Source organism: Otolemur garnettii, unplaced genomic scaffold, assembly GCF_000181295.1.
Source record: "Otolemur garnettii isolate 467f Iridium unplaced genomic scaffold, OtoGar3 scaffold00007, whole genome shotgun sequence".
NCBI classification, from domain to species: domain Eukaryota; kingdom Metazoa; phylum Chordata; class Mammalia; order Primates; family Galagidae; genus Otolemur; species Otolemur garnettii.
The window spans coordinates 18,624,676-18,644,334 of NW_003852402.1; the positions used below are offsets into that span (position 1 = coordinate 18,624,676).

Consider the following 19,659-nt stretch of genomic DNA (forward strand, 5'->3'; position numbering starts at 1 on the left):
CTGATGACAATTATGATTCACTGAAATTTCAGTTTTCTTTGATTGTGACATAAAAACTGGGACATAAATTAAAACCTAATTATCCTTTAAGGGTAATTGGGGTTATAAAACTTAGAGACTGAGTCAGTGTGCTGGTATCACAGGAGTGCAGCGCCTGGTGGAATGGTATGTGTTCTGTCCCCAAAGCAGCCTTTCATATGAAATGGTTTTGGACAAAGTAATCTGTGCACCCGGGCATGCCAAGAGAGTGCCTCGGACTGAGCGAGCGACTTGGAGAAATATAGTTAGCTCTTAGGACATTTCATAACAATTAAAATAGGTTAAAACTGCGATGGGGATGGAGTAGGACAAAGTCCTACCTTCACCCAGGAAGGTGTCCAGTGGTGGAACGAGGAATTCGTACCAAGACTCCATCTAGTACCTGACTCTCCAGTTTTGGAAGAGAAGCTTCTTTCTCATCTGGGAGACAGGTGAGATCAACTCTTTGGTTCCATACAACTTGCGTCATTGACGTCCCTTAGAGGAGTGTGTACTTTGTTTTTCAAAGAAGTATGACCTGTAAAAGCTGCAGGGGGAAAAAAAGATTTTTTGGTAAATCAAGTCATAAATCAAGTGAGCAAGATAGTTTGTTAGAGGAAACCATGGATTATTCTTGAATGCGGGGTGACCCACACATGTGCAGATGCCCACAGGGCCAGTTCTTTTTATACCCTTCAGGTCAAATCTCAGCCGCTGAAACTCCCCAACCGTGCACCCCAAAGCTTCCCCTGGCCCAGTCTGTCTCCCTGTTCTAGATTTTCAAAAGGGTTTCACTTCCATGTCTTCTCAAAGACTTTGTTGCGCCCTCCCACTGCTCACTCTTCGCATTTTTAAAAGAGCACATCCCCAGATATGACAGTGACATTCTTCCTCACTGTCTCTGCTGCTCCGCTAAAAGGCCCTGGCTGAGGGGAGGGGGTGGATTGTCTTACTCCTCTTTGCTTCTCTAGGGATGTAGGTGTTGGGCACATAGTGGAGCTCATGAAATGATGCTGACTAGAGTGCACCACTGAGACCACACAACCCCAGACTTATTCCTGGAAGGCAGACATTACTATGATGTATTAACCCCACAGAAGACTTGACCACACCCAACCCCCTTTCAACACCAAACAGGTTTTCTTCTGTTTCACCTCTACAAATTCCAGGCCATAAGGTATCATAAAGAAGAGCCAGAAGAGGGTTCCCAGCAGACCGCTACTTTAAGTTTGTGCATCAGTCCCCTGAGAATCACGAGGAAAAAAAAAAAAAAAAAAAAAGCAAGGACCAGGTTATTTCCACCATTCCTGGGAAAGCAAACTTGGAGAGAGATCTAGGGAAAGTGGTATATCTGCTCCGGGCTCTTGCAACCTTATTTCATAATCCACTTTCTTATCTACCGCTCCACAAAACCAAAGAGAAATAGGTACAAATTATATCAACAAAAGATCAGAACTTAATTCTCAATGGGAAAGGCAAGTGTACATTATAAATAGCAAAACAGCTGGCTTGGACCATGTTGCCGGCCACTCACCCAGCTGAGGGATTTGAATGACATCACAACCCTCGAGAGGGTATTGCTAGCCAGCTGGTGTTATTTAGAATACACACAAATTAGAAAAAGAAAACACACTCTCTCTCACAAACACACACGTGAAAACACACACACGCACAGGTTCAAGTTTTGCAGAAAAATACAAACAAAGGGAAAATAGTTGGCCCCTCAGATGCCCTTCCCCAAGGGGGGATGGGAGTGGGGGATGGTGATAGGTAGCCCAGTAGAAGAACGAAGAAGAAAGATTTTATTTTTCAATTGGTTTTACAGCTCAGCATAGTCTTTGCCTCCTCGCAGGCAAAGAAGTATGAGACAGTGTCCTGACAGGAGCCTGTACAATACTGCCTGCCCTTTCTGTAGGTTCTAGGAAATGACATCACTCCCCTCACTCAGCAACTAGGGCAAGGGGTCACCCGGGCACTGTCTTCCGATCCACTTTACCCCAGTCACTTTAGGGTTAAAATTGTCGGGTTTGTGGGAAATGCTCTTTTCTTCCTTGCTTCTTCTTTTTTTTTATTTTACATTTTCTCTAGAATGTATGATTGCCCACCCATCCCCCATGTGTATTACTTTTATCCTGGTAAGGTGTATTAGCAGGCATGTGTGTCTTTATGCCCAGGAGAAAGTTAATCAGGGAACAGATCCTTATTTTCTGTGGCAGCATAAGTATTTTAATGTCTCCTAACCCTGTCACTAACACACATTCTTTTAAGGGAAAAAAATGCTTCTGTGCTCTAGTTTTAAAATGCAAAGGTATGATGTTATTTGTCACCATGCCCAAAAAAGTCCTTACTCGATAACTTTGCCAGAAGAGGGAGAGAGAGAGAAGGCAAATGTTCCCCCAGCTGTTTCCTGTCTACAGTGTCTGTGTTTTGTAGATAAATGTGAGGATTTTCTCTAAATCCCTCTTCTGTTTGCTAAATCTCACTGTCACTGCTAAATTCAGAGCAGATAGAGCCTGCGCAATGGAATAAAGTCCTCAAAATTGAAATGTGACATTGCTCTCAACATCTCCCATCTCTCTGGATTTCTTTTTGCTTCATTATTCCTGCTAACCAATTCATTTCCAGACTTTGTACTTCAGAAGCAATGGGAAAAATCAGCAGTCTTCCAACCCAATTATTTAAGTGCTGCTTGTGTGATTTCTTGAAGGTAAATATTTCTTACTCTTTGAAGTCATTGGGGAATTTTATTTAAACTGTGTACTGTTTGCTTCTGTCTGAACTGTTATTCACTTTAAATTTTTCATTGTTTCGGCACTGGGAGTTATTTATAAATTGCTGAATATGCAGTTCTGTGGGATCTAAAAAACATATCTGGGGAGAAGGATGCATTTGCACAGATATCTGTCTGAGTAGAAACTGTTGCAAGGTACTTATGCTAAATCCTCCACTTCTGCAGGGCTTCCGTGGTGTTATTATAGAAGATTCCTTTAAATCCTGTCTATGGCTAAAGGATATAGAGCATGCATATGAACTTGGGGATATTTTTTTCCTTTTGCAGGTGCAGATGTTTTATTTTTGAGACCATGTTCATGTGCATGAGTGTGTGTGTGTGTCCGTGTGTGTGTAACTTGTCAGGATTTTATTTATAAGGCATGCCCCATACGAAGAGTTACATTTTAGACGATATTAAAGCTTTTAAATATGATCTTTGGAGCTAAGGTCCTGGAACCCTGTGCTTATGCCCAGAGAGTTAGAGTGAAGTTTAATCTGTTCTTCCAAAAAAGAACTTCTTGACAATTCCTGCTGACCTGCATATTCGAGTAATTTAAACAAATGCATACTGTATAGGGAAAGCAGAAACTTTCTAGCAGCTGCTTGCCCAACTTTTCTCTTTTGAAGAGGGCTTTCACGGGCGAAGTTTGGACTGAGGGTTTTGTGTTGTAAAACTCTGGTTTTATACCCTGGGTTGTAAAGCCTCCTTAGGTAAATTTGGCTGCTGTTGTCAATGCACCGACTTCTGTTTCCGATCACTGGCTCAAGTTCTAGTTTCCGTTCTCAGCAGAATTATATCCTTGAAGACTTTTGTGTTTCTTTCAATTTGCACACACTTTTAAGCCACTGTCACTGGCTCCAGGGATGCAATTGCCCGAGGGCTCTCAATTCATAAACCGTCTCCAGTCTCAGCCACTTAGGGCAGCATTCATTTCGCTGCTTTCAAACACTTCTGTGCTAGGACTTTTCTTAGTCAAGGAAGTGGCTTAGGAGTTAAGGAGAGCCCCTTGTCAGGCACCTGAGGCTGCTGTTTCTGAGATGCCAACACATGCTGGCCGCCTTGCTTTAAAAGAGATGATGTCAGTATGCGTATGTGTACTGTGTGGTCTGGCAGCTGGGGTTTTTGTCTCCCGACTTAGATAATCATAAAAGAGACTGTGGAGTATTATTTCTGCATTAATTACAGGTTTAGAAAATTGTCTCCTCATTCACTTTTCATGCTGTGTGTGTATGCTGAACACTTCGGAAGTGGAGCTAGTACTAAGTTGGTACTTTCTCCTGGCTTCAATCAGGATGAGTGGAGGGAGCTGTGTGGTCTTTCAAATGTACCAGCAAATAAAGGTGTCCTGCCTAGAGGCAGAACTCCCAACCTGCTTGTACTTTGAGTCTCAAGGTATTTCCAAGAGAGTGGGGGGTGGAGAAACAGAGAAAAGGAGCCCACTAGTGCTTGGGTCACTCTTCTGGGCAGCTTTAATAGGCACACAATGGAAGTTAGTGGTTTCATTGGTGGGGGGGGGGAAGCTTGATTTAAATCCCAGCTGTGCAATTTGTTCATTGTTTGAATGGACAAAAGGCAGTTTACCAAGGCTCATAGAATACCTGCCTGGGTGTCCAAATGTAACTAGATGCTTTCACAAACCCCACCCACAAAGGAGCACATGTTTTTAAGTCCTCAGTGTTCCATCCACATCAGCCTCATAATACCCACCCTGACCTGCCGTAAAAGACCTGGAACAAACAAAAATGATTACACCTACAGTGAGTATTTTCTTATGACTCCTGCCCTCAAATTTTACTGGGCATTTTCATTGTAGCCCAGACATCTGGAATCAATTGATATTCCATTTATTTAAGATAAAAAGCAAGGTCTTTTAAAATTGGGATTTGTGAATGATTTTTATGGAAGTGTTCTGAATTTTTTTTTCCTCTTTTCTCTTTCTGATTCTTCCTTCTTTTCTATCACATCTTTCCTTTCTCTGTGTTCATTTCTTTTGTGTTTGGCAAAATGAAAGGCCAAGGAAATGATGAGCATATGGGGCCACTTGTTTCACACTTTTAACTCCTAAGCAAGTTTGTTATTGTTTTCTTTTGGGGGAACATAATGTGATAAATTCTCTGGTTCTCTGTGGGCGTACTGGACTGTTCCCTAATCTAAAGGGAAATGTGCTAGAGGTTCTATCTTGTCCTAGAACTATAAGTACTGGTATTTATCTGACATCTAACTCAGAAAAGAGAGAAAAAGAGAAGAAAAAGAAAAACCTATTTAAAAATTTTGAAGTTCTTAAATGCTAGTGTTGTATATGTATTGCTGGACTTAAATGTATGATACCAGGAATAACTATTAAAAATGTAGTTTTGACATCCAATGACATTTGAATTCATTAAGGCTATAAGTGGAGCACCACCCCCCAACCCTTGCCAGATTTCACAAAAACTGAAGAACTTAAAGGCATCTATAATGGCAGGTGCTTAGTCCTCAGCAATACTGTAAACTCAACAAAGAAGGGAGGGGTGAAGAAATAGGATTGTTGAATATTATGTTTTCCAGAACTGGCCCATTGCCAGAGTGTACGGGTGTGATGTGTAAGATCAATTATGGGTTTATTCTTTTGAAAAGGGCCATGAAGTCCAGTTGGGTTGGATTTGTTGAGGTTTCCACTGGAAATATTAAAAGGGGAAACTCCCTGCTACTTCTTTTATAACTAAGAAAAATGAGGACTGGATGATAACTTGCTGCTAGCTGTCCCAATGTCTTTGGCTGTGTGGGGATGGAAGGTTTCCATGCAGAGGTCCTCTTGAGAATATGCAAAAAATGTTCAGTTGAGCTTTTACCTCTTCTGTTTTATGTCCATTATTTATGATGATTTGCAAATAGAGGGTGCTTTTCATGTTCAGCTGTTTTACAAGCATTAACTAAATATTTACGTTGTGTTAACGAGAGTCAGGGGTTTGGTCCCCGCCCCCCCCCCCCAATTGCTGGGCTGAAAGTCTGGCCTCCACAATGGAAATCTTAATTAGAATGATGGAAGAAACTTCTGCCACTGATGCTAAGCCATTATGTTGAGAGTTCAGGGAGGGCAAGGAGGGTGGTCAGACAATAAACAACTGAGTCTATTTCTCCAAAAGGGATGAGGTTGAATGGACCTGCCACCACTGGGAGGGTCAAAAGAACCTCTTTTTATAATTATAGCTCCCAGCATAACTCCATGACCCTTTTAATAGGGTCCCTCACGTAACATCCTGTCGGTGGCCCTTCCAATGCTGCTGAAAGATACAGCTGAAAGAGGTGAAGCTACTCACCTTGGGAGGCTTCCTAGAAGAAACCACATCTTTGTGCCATAAGTAGCAATATGAAAAAACTTAATGACCACCTAAGCATGTTGCTTCTACTACTTGGAGTGAGGACGGAGACTTGAGCCACAGGAATCCTGCTTTGGCAAGGCTGCCATTTGGCTGTCTATTGTGACTAAGTCATGCCAACCAGGGGTCCCTCGGTGCAAAATGGATAGAGTGACACATAAGTCCCTTCAGTCCAGGAGATGAAGTCAGAATTCCTGTGACTACTTAAGAAAAAAAAAAAAAAGGCTTTTGTAGGTTTTCAGCCCAGTGCCTTGTACAACGGAGGGACTCTGCGTACATGTGTTGATTTGATATTGGACTTCAGGCAAGGGGATTTAGAATGCAGGAGTAGTATCTACTTAGCATGAGCCAATTTCATTCCTAATTTCTCACATTTGTTCTTGTTCCCGGTTTTTACCTTCCATTTGTGGTTGTGTCAACTGCTGATATACCCCAAGTAAGAAATCTCTCTCTCTCTCTCTCTTTCATTAAATGAAAAAAAAAAGCCTATAAGGATACATAGTATTTTTACAAGTCTTTTTTTTTTTTTTTCTTTTTTGGCTGCAGTATATTCTTTTTAGTCAGCAGCCAGGAAATGATGTTCTGGTTAATTTAATATTCTGGTCAATAATGAATGCATATGCCATCTGTGACTAGTCGATTTTTTTTTCTTAGAGAATTTAAATTAAAAAAACTTACTTGGCACCAAATCTGTACTGAGCCCAGTTTAACCTTTGATAATTTGAAAGTATCACCTGGATCTCAGAGTGGTATGCACTATCCTTATAGCATCCTTTGTATACATAGCCAATGTTTTGAGATATTTTATCTTATTTAATTAAAACAGAACCCATAAAGAAGGGCTTCAGGGAGGACTTCTCCAAGGGTCCACAGCAGCAAGGGGATTAAATACAGGTTGTTTGATGCCAAGATGCGTTCAATACACGCCTCCCCCCTCCCCTGGGCTCTCGTGCACTTTGTTGCTGTTCTGCTGTTCTGTGCCAGGTAGTTCTGGTAAATGATAGTAAGGGAACTCTAGGGGTTAAATGCACCCCATCTCACCCCCATGCCCCTTGCAAGGATCAAGGGGAAAGCTGACCCTCTTCTGTTTTTCCAACAGGCAAAGATGCACATCACGTCCTCCTCGCATCTCCTCTACCTGGCCCTGTGCTTACTCACCTTCACCAGCTCCACCGCAGCTGGACCCGAGACGCTGTGCGGGGCTGAGCTGGTGGACGCTCTGCAGTTTGTGTGCGGAGACAGGGGCTTTTATTTCAGTAAGTAGCCCTCCCTCTCACTGCGCTGCTATAGCCTGAAGTATATGGCTCTGTGGATTTACAACCGCAGGGAGTGTGTGAATAACTGAATGACTGCCCGTGGCTGGCAGCCGTCCTAGGCCTCCAAGATTCCTCACCTTAAAGTAAGCATAGCGTTTCAGTGGAGCTTTGGCAGGGTTTGCAGATTTAGGATGGAATTTTCCTCCTTAACAGTTGGTCTTTAACTACTTCCTGCTGAGCCTCCCTTCAACTATTATGATCTACCCTCTCTATGCCACTCCTTTCAATGAAAGGATGGGACAAAATGACCCTAGGGTTTTGGGTTTTTGTTTTCAAGACCTTTGAGTGCACACATAAACATATGGAAAACATGTAAGGCTGTTTTTAATACTATGTATTTTGGAATAAAATAATAGGAACTCTCCAGTCCTGTGGGATTGGGAAAGAATTAAGGGGGTACACCCCAGTTGTCCCCATGCGATGTGAAATCACCATGAACAGACAGGCAGAAGGTGAACTTCACTCCAGGTCATGTTTGGAGAGACACAGACTCTAAATGCAAACCGAAATGCTGCACTAACTTGCCCTCTGTGTGAATTGACCTTGATTTTTTTTGTTGTTGTTATTGCTCTCTTTTGGCATAGTTATTCTCTTTAGTTGTATGTCCATCTGGAGAAGAGTTTCTGACAAGCTCAGGGTCACTTATGGCATAAGTAGGTCTTAGGCAATTAGAAAGTTGACAGCCAAGTCAAGGTCTGCAAATAATAAACATAAACAAAATCAATGGTACCTGAGGGAACTGATCACTTAAAGGTGCCTCACAGGCATCTATCTCATTGTATGTTATAGGACCGTGACAGATTTAAAGCCAGATGCTCATTCTGTATAATTCTTTGGAATTTTAGAGAGTTCCAGGAAACTGAGGATGAATCATTCTTAAAGGTTCCTATCATTCAAGTGTAGACAGCTTACCTCAGTTACCCACTAAGCTCTGAATAGCTCCTGTGATGACTCACACATTGGAAGTCTCTCTCATCTTCTTCCCAAATGTCGGCCTTTCTCTAGGCAGATTGTGTGTGTGTGCGTGTGTGTCTGTTAGTATATGACTGGGGAGGGGCAAGGGCGTTCTCTGTATACCAGTCTGGAGATGAATAGGGTAGGAAGGAAGACTTTGTGGGGGTGATCCTGCAATGGATCTGGCAACAAATAGTTTTTAAATCACTAGTGACAATCAGAAGTGAATTCTCCTATTTGATAGTCAAATGCCTATGCTCTGCTTCCAGTCAGTGCTTTAATTGAGGAAATTCATTTATTTTTCTGGCAATAAAGCAATTCTATCCAGTTCTCTGTTGCAAGGCAGATAAACGAGCACATCAGGTGGGTGCTTTTCCAATAAATAGTACACTTGTTTTCCCTTTAAAACCTCCTGTGGACAGTAACTGCATGACATCGCATGACCCAACAGTGGGTTGTAATTATTCTATAATTTGCTGCTACTGATCCATGTTTTTTAAAAAAATAAAAGAGTTGTTCTCACTTATTATTATGCCCAAGAGGATTTTTTTTTCTTTTTTGCCTCGATAATCCACTGTGCAATTTCCTTTGATCCAGTTCACTAGGTAATTGCCAAGCCTACGAGTGTTCTCTGTAATGTGCCAGGCTGAATTGTGATGTTCAGCATGACATGCCTCAGCATTTCCATGCTCTGTGCATAGAAACTGGATCCTTCCTTGTGTGCAGTATTTGCATTAGATAATGAAAAAAAGACAGAAGGAATGATTTGGTCCCAAGTTGCTGTATGATACTTGTGTATGTTCATGCAGACACTTAAGAGAATTGGACAACTATGATGGGACTTTTATTCTGTTACTATAATCTTAAAATTTTAGCCAATTTTTAGAAATTCCATTTTAATAAACTTGAAGGGAAAAATTATATATAGCAACTCTTGATGTTTAGGTGGAGTGGTTTTATAAACCACATGTTACAGTCAGTATTGTCATTGAGAGTACGTTTCATACATTCTGCCTTATAGAATTCCATGGCTTATGTTAATCGTAAGTCTGACACAGATTCTCCTGCACAAGTGTTCTTGTTAACTTTCCAACCAATTGGACCATATCCTTTCCTGAAAAGAAGTTAACTCCTTTGAATTCTTTTAATTCACAATGTTGATGGAGTACCTGTTATGTATGATGCACAATGCCTAGAAATGAATGAGTGATTGACTTTCCCTTGAAGGAGCTCACAGTTAAGTGGTTAAAAAAAATACACATAAATATTGTCAAAAGTCATAAGAGAAAAATAACCATGGAGTATAGATTATAGCCTTTATGCTTTTCCTGACTATTGTGTCTCATTTGTGACATTATCTTATCAGGTTCCACACTCCCATGAATAATTCCTCTCGATCCTTGATGCCAAAGCATGTTTACTTACCCCTGAATCCTAGTGTCTAGCTCAATGGTTAATATAGTAGTGCTCATATTTGATTGTTGAACTGACAAGATTGAATTGAACTGAATCCAGTTACATTCGATTGAATTGAATGCTTGTTTGGGATCTTATTCTTGAGAACCATGAAGAATTAGGGTGGTCAAGTGCTATGGACAATGCTTCTTGCCTTGAGTTTACCCAGTTATGTGATAAAACTGTTTTTCTTTTTTTCAACTGAATGTAACAGATACTAACAATGACTTAGAAGCTGCATTTTGGTTATCCCCAAGCTACACTGATGACCTGTTTTGTGTCTGAGCCAATTATTCTTGCAGCATTAACTGTTGTCGACAAATTTTATTGCGTTCCTTTTTTGTCCTCTGAGATTTACTGTGTATGGAGAAGTCAGCTTTAAGTATTTAAAGTCTTTGAAATACTTTTCAGAGGGAAACCTTTTTCCCCACCTCTATCCTCTGTCATTTCCCTCTTACTATTGTTTTACCCTTAGTTTCAAAGTTTTAGTGTGGCTGTGCCTTTTATTTTAAGCTGCTTCAATTTCATCTTGGAGAGTAGTTTCTGATCTTAGTTTTAATCTCAAACATCTTTAAAAACTGCCTCTCTCTGTCAACAAAGAATATTTAACAAAGAGAGTTTTTTAATTCTATTAGAATTTTTCCAAATAAAAATTACTTCATTGCTTATTTTGTGTGGATTGACTCAATGTTGTGAATGAGCTCCTCTTTCCTTTCGAGCCCAAATTCTACCAGGGCACAGTGGAAGCAACCTTTCCTAGATTATCTGTTTCACAAACATCTTCTCAGCATAAGTGGAACAGTTCAAGTATAATTAATGCAGCTTCCTCAGACATCTTATGAAATAAAAGCTTCAGTGAAGAGCTAATTACTGATTCTTCCCTATACATCAGAGTAAGAGAGTCTATCAAGCAGCCTTGTGCTCTCATTATCCTGGGAGGAAAATGGTGGCATAGTAGAGGTGAAAGCCCATCAAGGAAAAAGCCAGCTATTATCCCAGCAGATCGATGGAGCCCTCCTTTAGGGTAGCTCCTTATAACCTTGCTTTGCATGAAACACAGCAAGAGGAAAAGAGCTTCAGGTGAAAGAGAAGTTAAGCTTGCCATAGATATAATTTTTGACAACCATGGTGATTAACCATTTTAAAACATGCTTTTATGTGGAATTTCTCTCCTTGGAGATACTTTAAAAGTTGACGGACAACCAACCATCTTGGATGGTTTCAATTAAGAACAACCCAAAGAAAGAGAGTTTCTGAGGTCTTTTTTAGTTTTAATAGTGTATACACAGTCCCTTAAATAAACTGTATATGCTTTACCTCAGCGATCTGGGGAAAAGGAGAAGTAAATCAATTAGAAAAGAAAGTTGGATGCCCTTTCAGCTAGTCCAGATTTATAGCTTTTGTAAAACATACTTCTAATGTATAGTTATTAAGAACAGGTCTGGATAAACAAATGGCATTCTTCATGTGTTAAAATGTGCTGTTTTGTAAAGAGTTGAAGTGAAATTTTGCAATTAACTTTCATTGTTATTGATCACAACAACCTTCCTAGATCTAAGGTATTATTATTAAGCTTCTTTCGTTTGATATATAATGCTCAGAAAACTGCTCCCAGACCTGTCATTCATTAGCTGTATGACTTTGCCAGACATTTAAACTTCCTGGGCTGAAATGTCCTTGTCTATAAAACAAGGGGATTTTGTTAAAGTAAATGACCTCTTCTAAGTTTAACAGACTTGTAGTCTAGGTTATAATTAACAAGGCTTTGGTACTATTGAAGAAAGGAGAACCTTGGACTTAAGTAGTGACCAAAGAACATTTAGTCTCCTTTATCTTATTTACATAGTTTCTCTTGGTCCCCAAAGATAGGAGATTCCACCCACTTAAAGAAAGAGGAGCCAGCTCCTCTGTTTTGTTTTGTTTAAAGCTGGATTTCAACTCCTCAGGGATGGCTAGAAGCTCAGATACGACCAAACACATGCAGGTCATTTGGACGAAAGGAACCAAAGGAGCACACGCCTTGTGCAAATGGACCATCATTTTTTTTGTTTGTTTTTTGGCTAGGAAGGGCCAGCTGACAGTTCTCATCTTTACATTTTCTAATTGTCTTGGCTGTGAGGACAAGTGAACAGGTTTGCTCTTAGTTGCCCTAAATAAAGGAGGGTAAATTCAAGTTGACAAATAAGAATGTAGAGTTTCTAAACCTTCACCAAAAGCCTTCTTTCAGTCTGTTCATACTAGCCAATATTTTCTTTTTCTTTTCTTTTTTTTATTTTGAGCCAGAGTCTCACTTTGTCACCCCCAATAGAGTGCTATGGCATCACAGCTCACAGTAACCTCAAACTCTTGGGCTTAGGCGATTCTCTTGCCTCAGCCTCCCAAGTAGCCGGGACTACCGGTGCCCACCACAACTCCCAGCTAGTTTTTTGTTGTTGTTGTTGTTGTCATTGTTGTTTAGTAAGCCCGGACTGGGTTCAAACCCGCCAGCCCCAGTATATGTGGCCAGCGCCCTTACCACTGAGCTACAGGTGCTGAGCCAATGTTGGCTTTTCAATTAAAGAAGAGAGTGTGCAGTTTGGGACAGAGACACACTTACCTGCCATTAGCATTGTTTCGAGGCAGGCTGGGTTTGAGCTGTGCCACTTGCATTCCTCTGCTGGATCCTCCTTAGACCGCCAGCATGTGCCTGTGCCACAGCTGGTCAAAGTTAGCCTCATAGTTACTAGCTAAGGGAAAAGCATTTCTCTTTGAAAATAATTGGTACATGTGGGGTTTGATCTTATGACCCTGGCATCATTAGTACCACTAAGCTAATAGGCCACAGATATTGTTTGAAATTAAAAAAGCAATGAGTTTTTATATTGATTCCAAATGCTTGCTACTACTACTCTTTAAATATGCCCAGAGGACCAGTCTATACAACTAAGTCACCACTAAGGAAATGATGGCTTCTGTGAAAAATTAGAAAATAATTTACATTTTTGTGACATGTTAATGCTCTTCAAGACTGTCTCCTCCCTGATGCAGAATTACAAGCAGGAAAGAGAAGGGTTCAAGGCCAAGAGCATGGCCTCTGTTGCCAAGCATCCAGGTTTGGACCCCAGCTCTGCAACTTAACTTTGTGGGTGGCCTTGAGCAAGTTCCTTAACCTCTTTGCTAATCAATTTTCTCATCTGTAAAATGTAATGCCTGCCTTGTAGAGTTGGTGTAAGGATTAAGTTAGTGTATATTAACTTAGAATATTGCCTGACACATAGTAAGCATCTTACACTTCTTAGCTACTACATGTATTTATTATTTTCTGAGATCAGTTACAGAATCTCTTGCAAAGGTTGAGATATCTGAACAGCCCAATTCATTATATGCTCATCTTCTATCATCTTCTATCCTTAGAGGCAGCTGATAAAGCCTGTTATGTAGCTGCAGTAACAATTAGGTGGTAGCATTAGTAGAGTAACAAGAACACCTAATGTTTGTCTAGTATATTTAGTTTTTAAAAACCCAATTGTATTGGCTCTCTCACTTTGTCTCTTTACCCCAGTCTTGAAGGGCAAGGGCCATTGCTTCGTCAGAGAAACGTGAGACACAGAGACTCTGTGACTTACCTCACTGGATGGGTCCAGAACCAAAGCCAAGCTCTTCTGTCTCTAAGAAACGTGTCTATTCAGTTATTTGCATTGTTTAAAGACCCAAAGTGGTGTAGCATAGGGAGATGCTTCCCAAATCCCAAATCTTTTCTGAGGGATAAGGAACAGGGATCCTAGGGTGACTCCATTGATTTTGAACACTTCCTTTCAGAAAGGCAGGAAAGGGATACCCATGTAATGTCCCGGAATTTTAATTCTGGGAAAAATTAAGGAAATCCTAAGAGAATCTCTTCAGGGTGCTCAGAAAAGTCCTCTTTGATTAGAGGCTGCTGTTGTCTAAGAGCCTCCCTAGGCTGGATTCTTATCCCCACCCAGACAGAATATTACCACTCACCTGTGAGTACTAGATATGCAATATGGTCTGGCAGTGCCTCTCCTCTGGCCAGGTTCAAGTGTTCTTCCTCTGCCAGCAAACCCCAAGTGCTTCATTTCTTGCATTTGTTAATTTCACTGGTTTTCCTCAAAGGCCTACTGAAGAAAGGCTGTTTAGCTGGACCAGGAATTTTTGTGGGGTGCTATAAGAGTGATGATAAAGCGGGGAGGTGGTTACAAGATACCATAATGCAAAGAATGATCAAGGCAGGAAGAAATGTCCCCAACCTAACCATGTAAGGAGCTGTGGGAGCAGCCACAGAAGACCCAACCAGTTGTTTGAAGATCACTCATGTTGGAATGCTTCACATCATGAGTGACTTGTAGGGTATACATTTTGGATTGAAGAGAAAGTTTTGGCATTCTGCAAATTCAGTAGGCCCCTTTGTCCAGACATCCTGTGCCATGCTAGCATTGCTTGAGGCTGCCAGCAAAGCCCACTTTATCTCTCTAGCAGCCTTCCTTCTGATTTCACAGCCCACACCAAAGATTCAGGCTCAGTGAAATGGACAGAAGTCCTCTCCCAAGGAGAATGTCTATTTGTTCTCCATAACAGGCTGCAAAGACTTTGTTGCTCTTTTCTATAGCCAGACATCTTTGACAGTCCATGGTGGCAAAAAGTCATTTTTGCCCTGAGCTGCTGCCCTGGCAGAGTCCCGTTCTACACCTCTCCATAGAACATCAGCTGGCTCTTACATCCCAAAGAATTACTTTTGGTTGTTTGGGAAGATCAAACCCCCAGGCCTTATTAACTGTTGGACTAAGGAGATGACAACACAGCATTTGTTTGTCTTTATCTACATGTGAGATCATGTTTAAAACATAGCAAAGAGGTGTTATTTGACATGCAATCCCCTCACTTCAGTAAGTTGTATGCCTATTTAATGCATTGTTTAGTCTCACATTGGCTAAAGTCACTTAAAGAAGCACTTGGCAAGCTCTGGCTTTTCATTCTTGGCATAGCTGCCCCTCTTACTTTTTCACTGAACCTTAAATACCAAGAAAAACCCTTCACTTACTTTACATCTGGCATATTGCTTTATGCAATTGGCCAGAACCTTTGCAGGTGGCCCTCTGCATTTGTCCTAAGGTAATTAATGGCTTTGCAATATTTGATGAGCAGCAGTAAAGACACAAAGAAAAATTGTGCAACCAGCAGAGACCACACAGTCTTTTAAATTAAAACCTTTTGCATTAAACGTTCAGGCGTTCCATCTGCAGGGATAAGGGCTTCCATGCCAAAAAAAAAAAAAAAAAAAAAAAAAAAAAAAACAATAAAAACAACAAAAAAACCATGCTGAAACCCCAGGGAAGATACCCAAGAGCATGATTATTAATGAAATATACATGTCTCTAACAGCCCCCTCTTAAAACTACCTGATTGTTCAAAGGAAATAATTTCATTGGAAACCCATGAAAAATAACCTAGTCCATCACTAAGCTTAAAACCCAGACAGAAGTGACATGTCCAAGGTCACACAACTAATTAGTGGCAGAGGTAGAAGAAAATACTGTTGATTTCTGACCCCCATGCAACATTCCTCCATTTAGCAGCAACTAACTATGCCTATGTCAAATTTACCTCGTAAATTAAAATGGCCAGAAGAAGTTTCCAACCAAGTTCATCAAATGAACACAGAACTGCCAGGTTCCTTCATTCCCATAAACTCTCCTGAGACTTAGGTTAGTACTTTTGTTCACTTGCTGCAGAAATTTGTACAGACAAAAAGTGATTCCCCGCCTGTCTCCTGTATAGTGTGCAAAGCCATCAGATGAGCTTTGGGCATTCCAAGTCCACTCAAGGTCATTATTTAGACTATTATTGTATATTATATTATTCTGACTCTTTGGGCACTCTCTCCAATGTCAACTTTGGTAGAACTGCTTTGGAATGACTTAGCAAAGCTGTGCTCCTGGAAAATCTGAAACAGTCTGACCAGTTGTTGGATCAGCTTTTTTTTCTTCTTCTTCTTTTCTTGTATGTGTGCGTTGGGGGGAGGGAGATTTCTCTGCCAGTCCTAGGCCAAAAGAAATTTACACCTGATTTTTTTCGCAGACTTCCAAGCATACCCTATGAATCTCTTCTGATTTTCTGCTTTCATCTGTGGTCTTTATGAGGTACTAAACAGCTCTTTGAGGGGACTTTTTAAACTTTGAAAATTTGTCATACATAGAAGCAATTCAGTAACTATTGCTGGGAAGATGGTACTACCTCTGTGCCATTTACCCTGATGAAATGGGTCTTTCATCAGAGGCAAGTGATTTAGAAAGTCTGTGCTGAGCCAACTCACATGCAGCCAATTCCTGATTATCTGTGAAACTGGGGAAAGGAGCACAAGAGCTAGAATTGTGGATTAAATGGGATTTAAAGACACTATAGATTTCTCCCTCCTCACTCACCATACCTTTGTGAGACCAAGTGATGCATTTTTAAACTCTGGTTTATTCTTATACTCCCCACTCAGCTTTCCCCAACAGTGCCATTAGCAACAAGGTTTTTTAACCTTGGCACTATTGACATTTTTGGTCAGATTTGGCTGTTTTGTGCATTGTGGGATACCCGGCAACAAACTTGGCCTCTACCCACTAGATGCCAGTAGTCCTCTCTTCCCAGTCATGACATCAAAAATGTCTCTAGACATTGCCAAATGTCCCCTGGGGAGTGAAATCACCTCCACTTGAACTAGACAAGTCTTCAGGAGAGGAACAACTTAGCAAACCATGAGTGAAAGTAATACACAAACCATCAGTCACTGGTTAATCGAGAGTCTGTGGTCCATTGTCCATAGTGAACAATGAGAAGAGTCATTATAACTTTGAAAGGTTTTCTCTGAAAATTAAGAACTCATCCTATTGAATTTTTTTTTTTTTTTTTTTTGGCCAGGGCTGGGTTTGAAACCACCACCTCTGGCATATGGGGCTGGCGCCCTTCTCCTTTGAGCCACAGGCACAGGCCCTATTGACTTTTTAAAAGGTATTTTGAGAACTTCACTTTTGCCCTATAGCTATAGAACTCATTTATTTTAGTAAAACAAATAAGGGCTGGCAGAATTGGTCCCCAGAGCAAACCTGTGGGCTTAGAAGTTTTATCATGACCAGCTAGAGGAAATGAAAAAGAAGTTGGTCATCATTGACCTGAGCATTTGTGGCTGTTCCCCTCTCAGTTACATAATAAACTCTCAATTCCTCATAAGTGGGGGGAAACTGGTTTAAAGGCAATGGCCATGATTTTCCTCCATTTTTCTTATGACTTTCCTATCTGAATATTATCATGGTCATTTGATTGCCCCAAAACACTTTGGAATTCCACATGTGTGCCTGGCCTGGCTACCCAGTGGAACAGTCCAGTGACCTTAGAGAAGTCGTTTAATGTCTTTGAGGCTTACATTCCTCATCATAAAAGGGGAATAAAAGTATTGTCCTGCAGAGCTGTTCTGAGGCTCCACTATAGAAGGGCTTTGGAAACTGAGAGGGCTATCCAAACATGTCACTGTTAGTGGACGAAATTGGATGCTTTTTGCCTTATCTCCTTAATAGTGACCCACAATTATGTCCGTGGTGTGACTTCTGTAAAACTTTATGCAATAATTATAATCTAGAAAAAAAATATTTGGCAGTATAACTACTCAACCTTATTAATTAAAAAGAAGAGCATGTTGGTATCTCCTGTTCACATATCACTTGACATTTAGACCACCCAAGAGTTAATTAATGGGTCTTCAGAATGCTCACTCAGTATCACTTTTTATTTCTTCTCATTGGAAGAAGCAGAAAGGAGATGGAGCCTATCATTTTACCCCCAGTAGAGCTTGCTTAAAGAGTTTGTTCCCCATGAGGTGGTGAGGTAGTCACTGAGGTATCCCACACAGGCAAAAGATTTCTTTTCTCGCAAGTCAGCTATTGGTGATTTCTGCTTAGCCTCAAAAAAAGCAGTGCTCAGCAGAGGGAATGTACTCACTAATCAGAAAAGCATCTTGCACTCTCAAGTTGCACATCTACACTGTTTCCTTATCACAAGCTGACTTAGGGGAATTGACTTTTTTTGTTTGAGCATAGCTTGGATAAAATCAAAATTATTGAGTTTTATTATCCACCTTAGGGACCAGGGACCCTCTTATCCCAAGCACTTCACATCCAATGACTTCCAGAGAGAGAAAGAACATTTGATGCAGTAATGACACTTTTGAACCACACAATCAAATACTGGTTACTGCTGCTGCTGGTAATTTTCATTCTCTCTATTTTATTTTGAGCTCTTTCAGGAAAACATAGAATATGTTTTAATAGTTTTTTTTTTTTATGTCCCACACATCATTCAGAGTGGGTTACTTAAAACTCCTTGATCTGATATTGAAAAAGTAATTCCAAATCTATTTCCTTCATCCAGTCCCCAGAATATATCCCAACACTTCCAATTTGCTGCTGCTGCTGTCTTTGTGGATCTGTGGATCTGAGACTAAAGGTATAGAAGAAAAAAGTTAAAAAGTCTAGTTGAGGTGCCACCCCTTCACTGCTGCCATCCTGAAAAGCCTTAGCTCAGGTGTCAGCTAATTCTAGTCAACAGGGCATTTTCAAAAGCTACTAGAACAGCGGTTTTCAACCTGTGGGTCACAACCCCTTTGTAACAGTGAAAATACATCCTGCATATCAGATATTTACATTTCCATTCATAACAGTAGCAAAATTGCAGTTATGAAGTAGCAACGAAAATAATTTTATGGTTAGGGGTCACCGCAACATGAGGGACTATATTAAAGGGTTGCAGCATTAGGAGGCATTAGGAAGATTGAGAACCACTGGACTAGAAGACCCTCATAGATAGGTTCCACCCCTGGAAAAAGTTTTGAGAACAGAAATCCTGCTCTATTTACTTATTTAAAAGGAACAATGGGAGGCAAGAGAAGGCATGCAACAAAAGGTACATCCTAACCAATCAGCCCTGAGGTTTGTGTAACAGCTGGAACAGCAGCCCTCCAGAACTCTACAAGTGGTTTCTATTTGCCAAAGCAGAATTGAGGAATTGGAGAGCTAGGAAGAACCATATAGACTCAATCTGGTCTAGCACTTTCACTTCTCAGATGACGGAATAAAGGTCCAGAAAAAACATGATGTGCATGAAGTTGCAAAGCATACTGGTAGGAAAGCCAGGACTAAAATTCAGTCCCCTCATGCTCAGGCCAGAGCTCTTTGCACAGCTGGACTCTTTAAACTCACATGAAGGTATCCTCATAGCCACAGTCCATAAACTCAGAGTAAACTGCTAGGACATTTTCTTCTGATGGAACACATCAGAACAGTCATTGAAAATTCAAGCTCTTAACCATTCATAAAAAGATTTTTCCCCCAATTTCTACTACCCATTGGACAACATTATCAATTCTCTTTGTCCCAAATCTGATCAACTTGGCTATGAATCTTCATCAACCCTAGTCGTTTGGTGAATTGGAGGCTTAAAAAAAAACAAAAGTAAAGTGCTAATTTTTTTTAGAGCTAATTTTAATTTGAAGTCACATCATCTGGTTGCTTATGTATTTTGTAAGCCTTGTTAACTCAGGGGCTACTCAAAAGGTATTGTCCATGTGTTGTCTCTGTCTCCTCAGATTTCTGACTTGCTAGTCTTCCATGAAGGTCTTCCATGAAGAAGCTTAAATTTTCCTACGTATTTGGAGTTTTATGTTTCTTTCCATTAAACTTTCCAGCCGTTCATAGACATATTTAGTTTGGCAGAAGGTAGTGGTGACTCATGGAATGAAGAAATGTGAAGG

The 19,659-nt window shown here is 40.6% G+C and overlaps 1 protein-coding gene across 2 annotated transcripts in view; it reads left to right on the plus strand.

Annotated features, from left to right (window-relative positions):
- The first annotated feature begins 2,398 nt into the window (after positions 1–2,398).
- The window catches only part of IGF1 (insulin like growth factor 1), a 72,351-nt gene continuing 55,090 nt past the window's right edge, over positions 2,399–19,659 (plus strand). Inside the window, exons 1-2 of one of the 2 annotated variants that reach the window (XM_003783298.2) lie at positions 2,399–2,725; positions 7,250–7,406. In XM_003783298.2, coding sequence (XP_003783346.1) covers positions 2,663–2,725; positions 7,250–7,406 — 220 coding nt within the window. In that variant the 5' untranslated portion in view covers positions 2,399–2,662. Of the gene's footprint in view, positions 2,726–4,339; positions 4,549–7,249; positions 7,407–19,659 lie in introns of those variants that run through there. The other variant, XM_012801281.2, reaches the window with a different exon arrangement.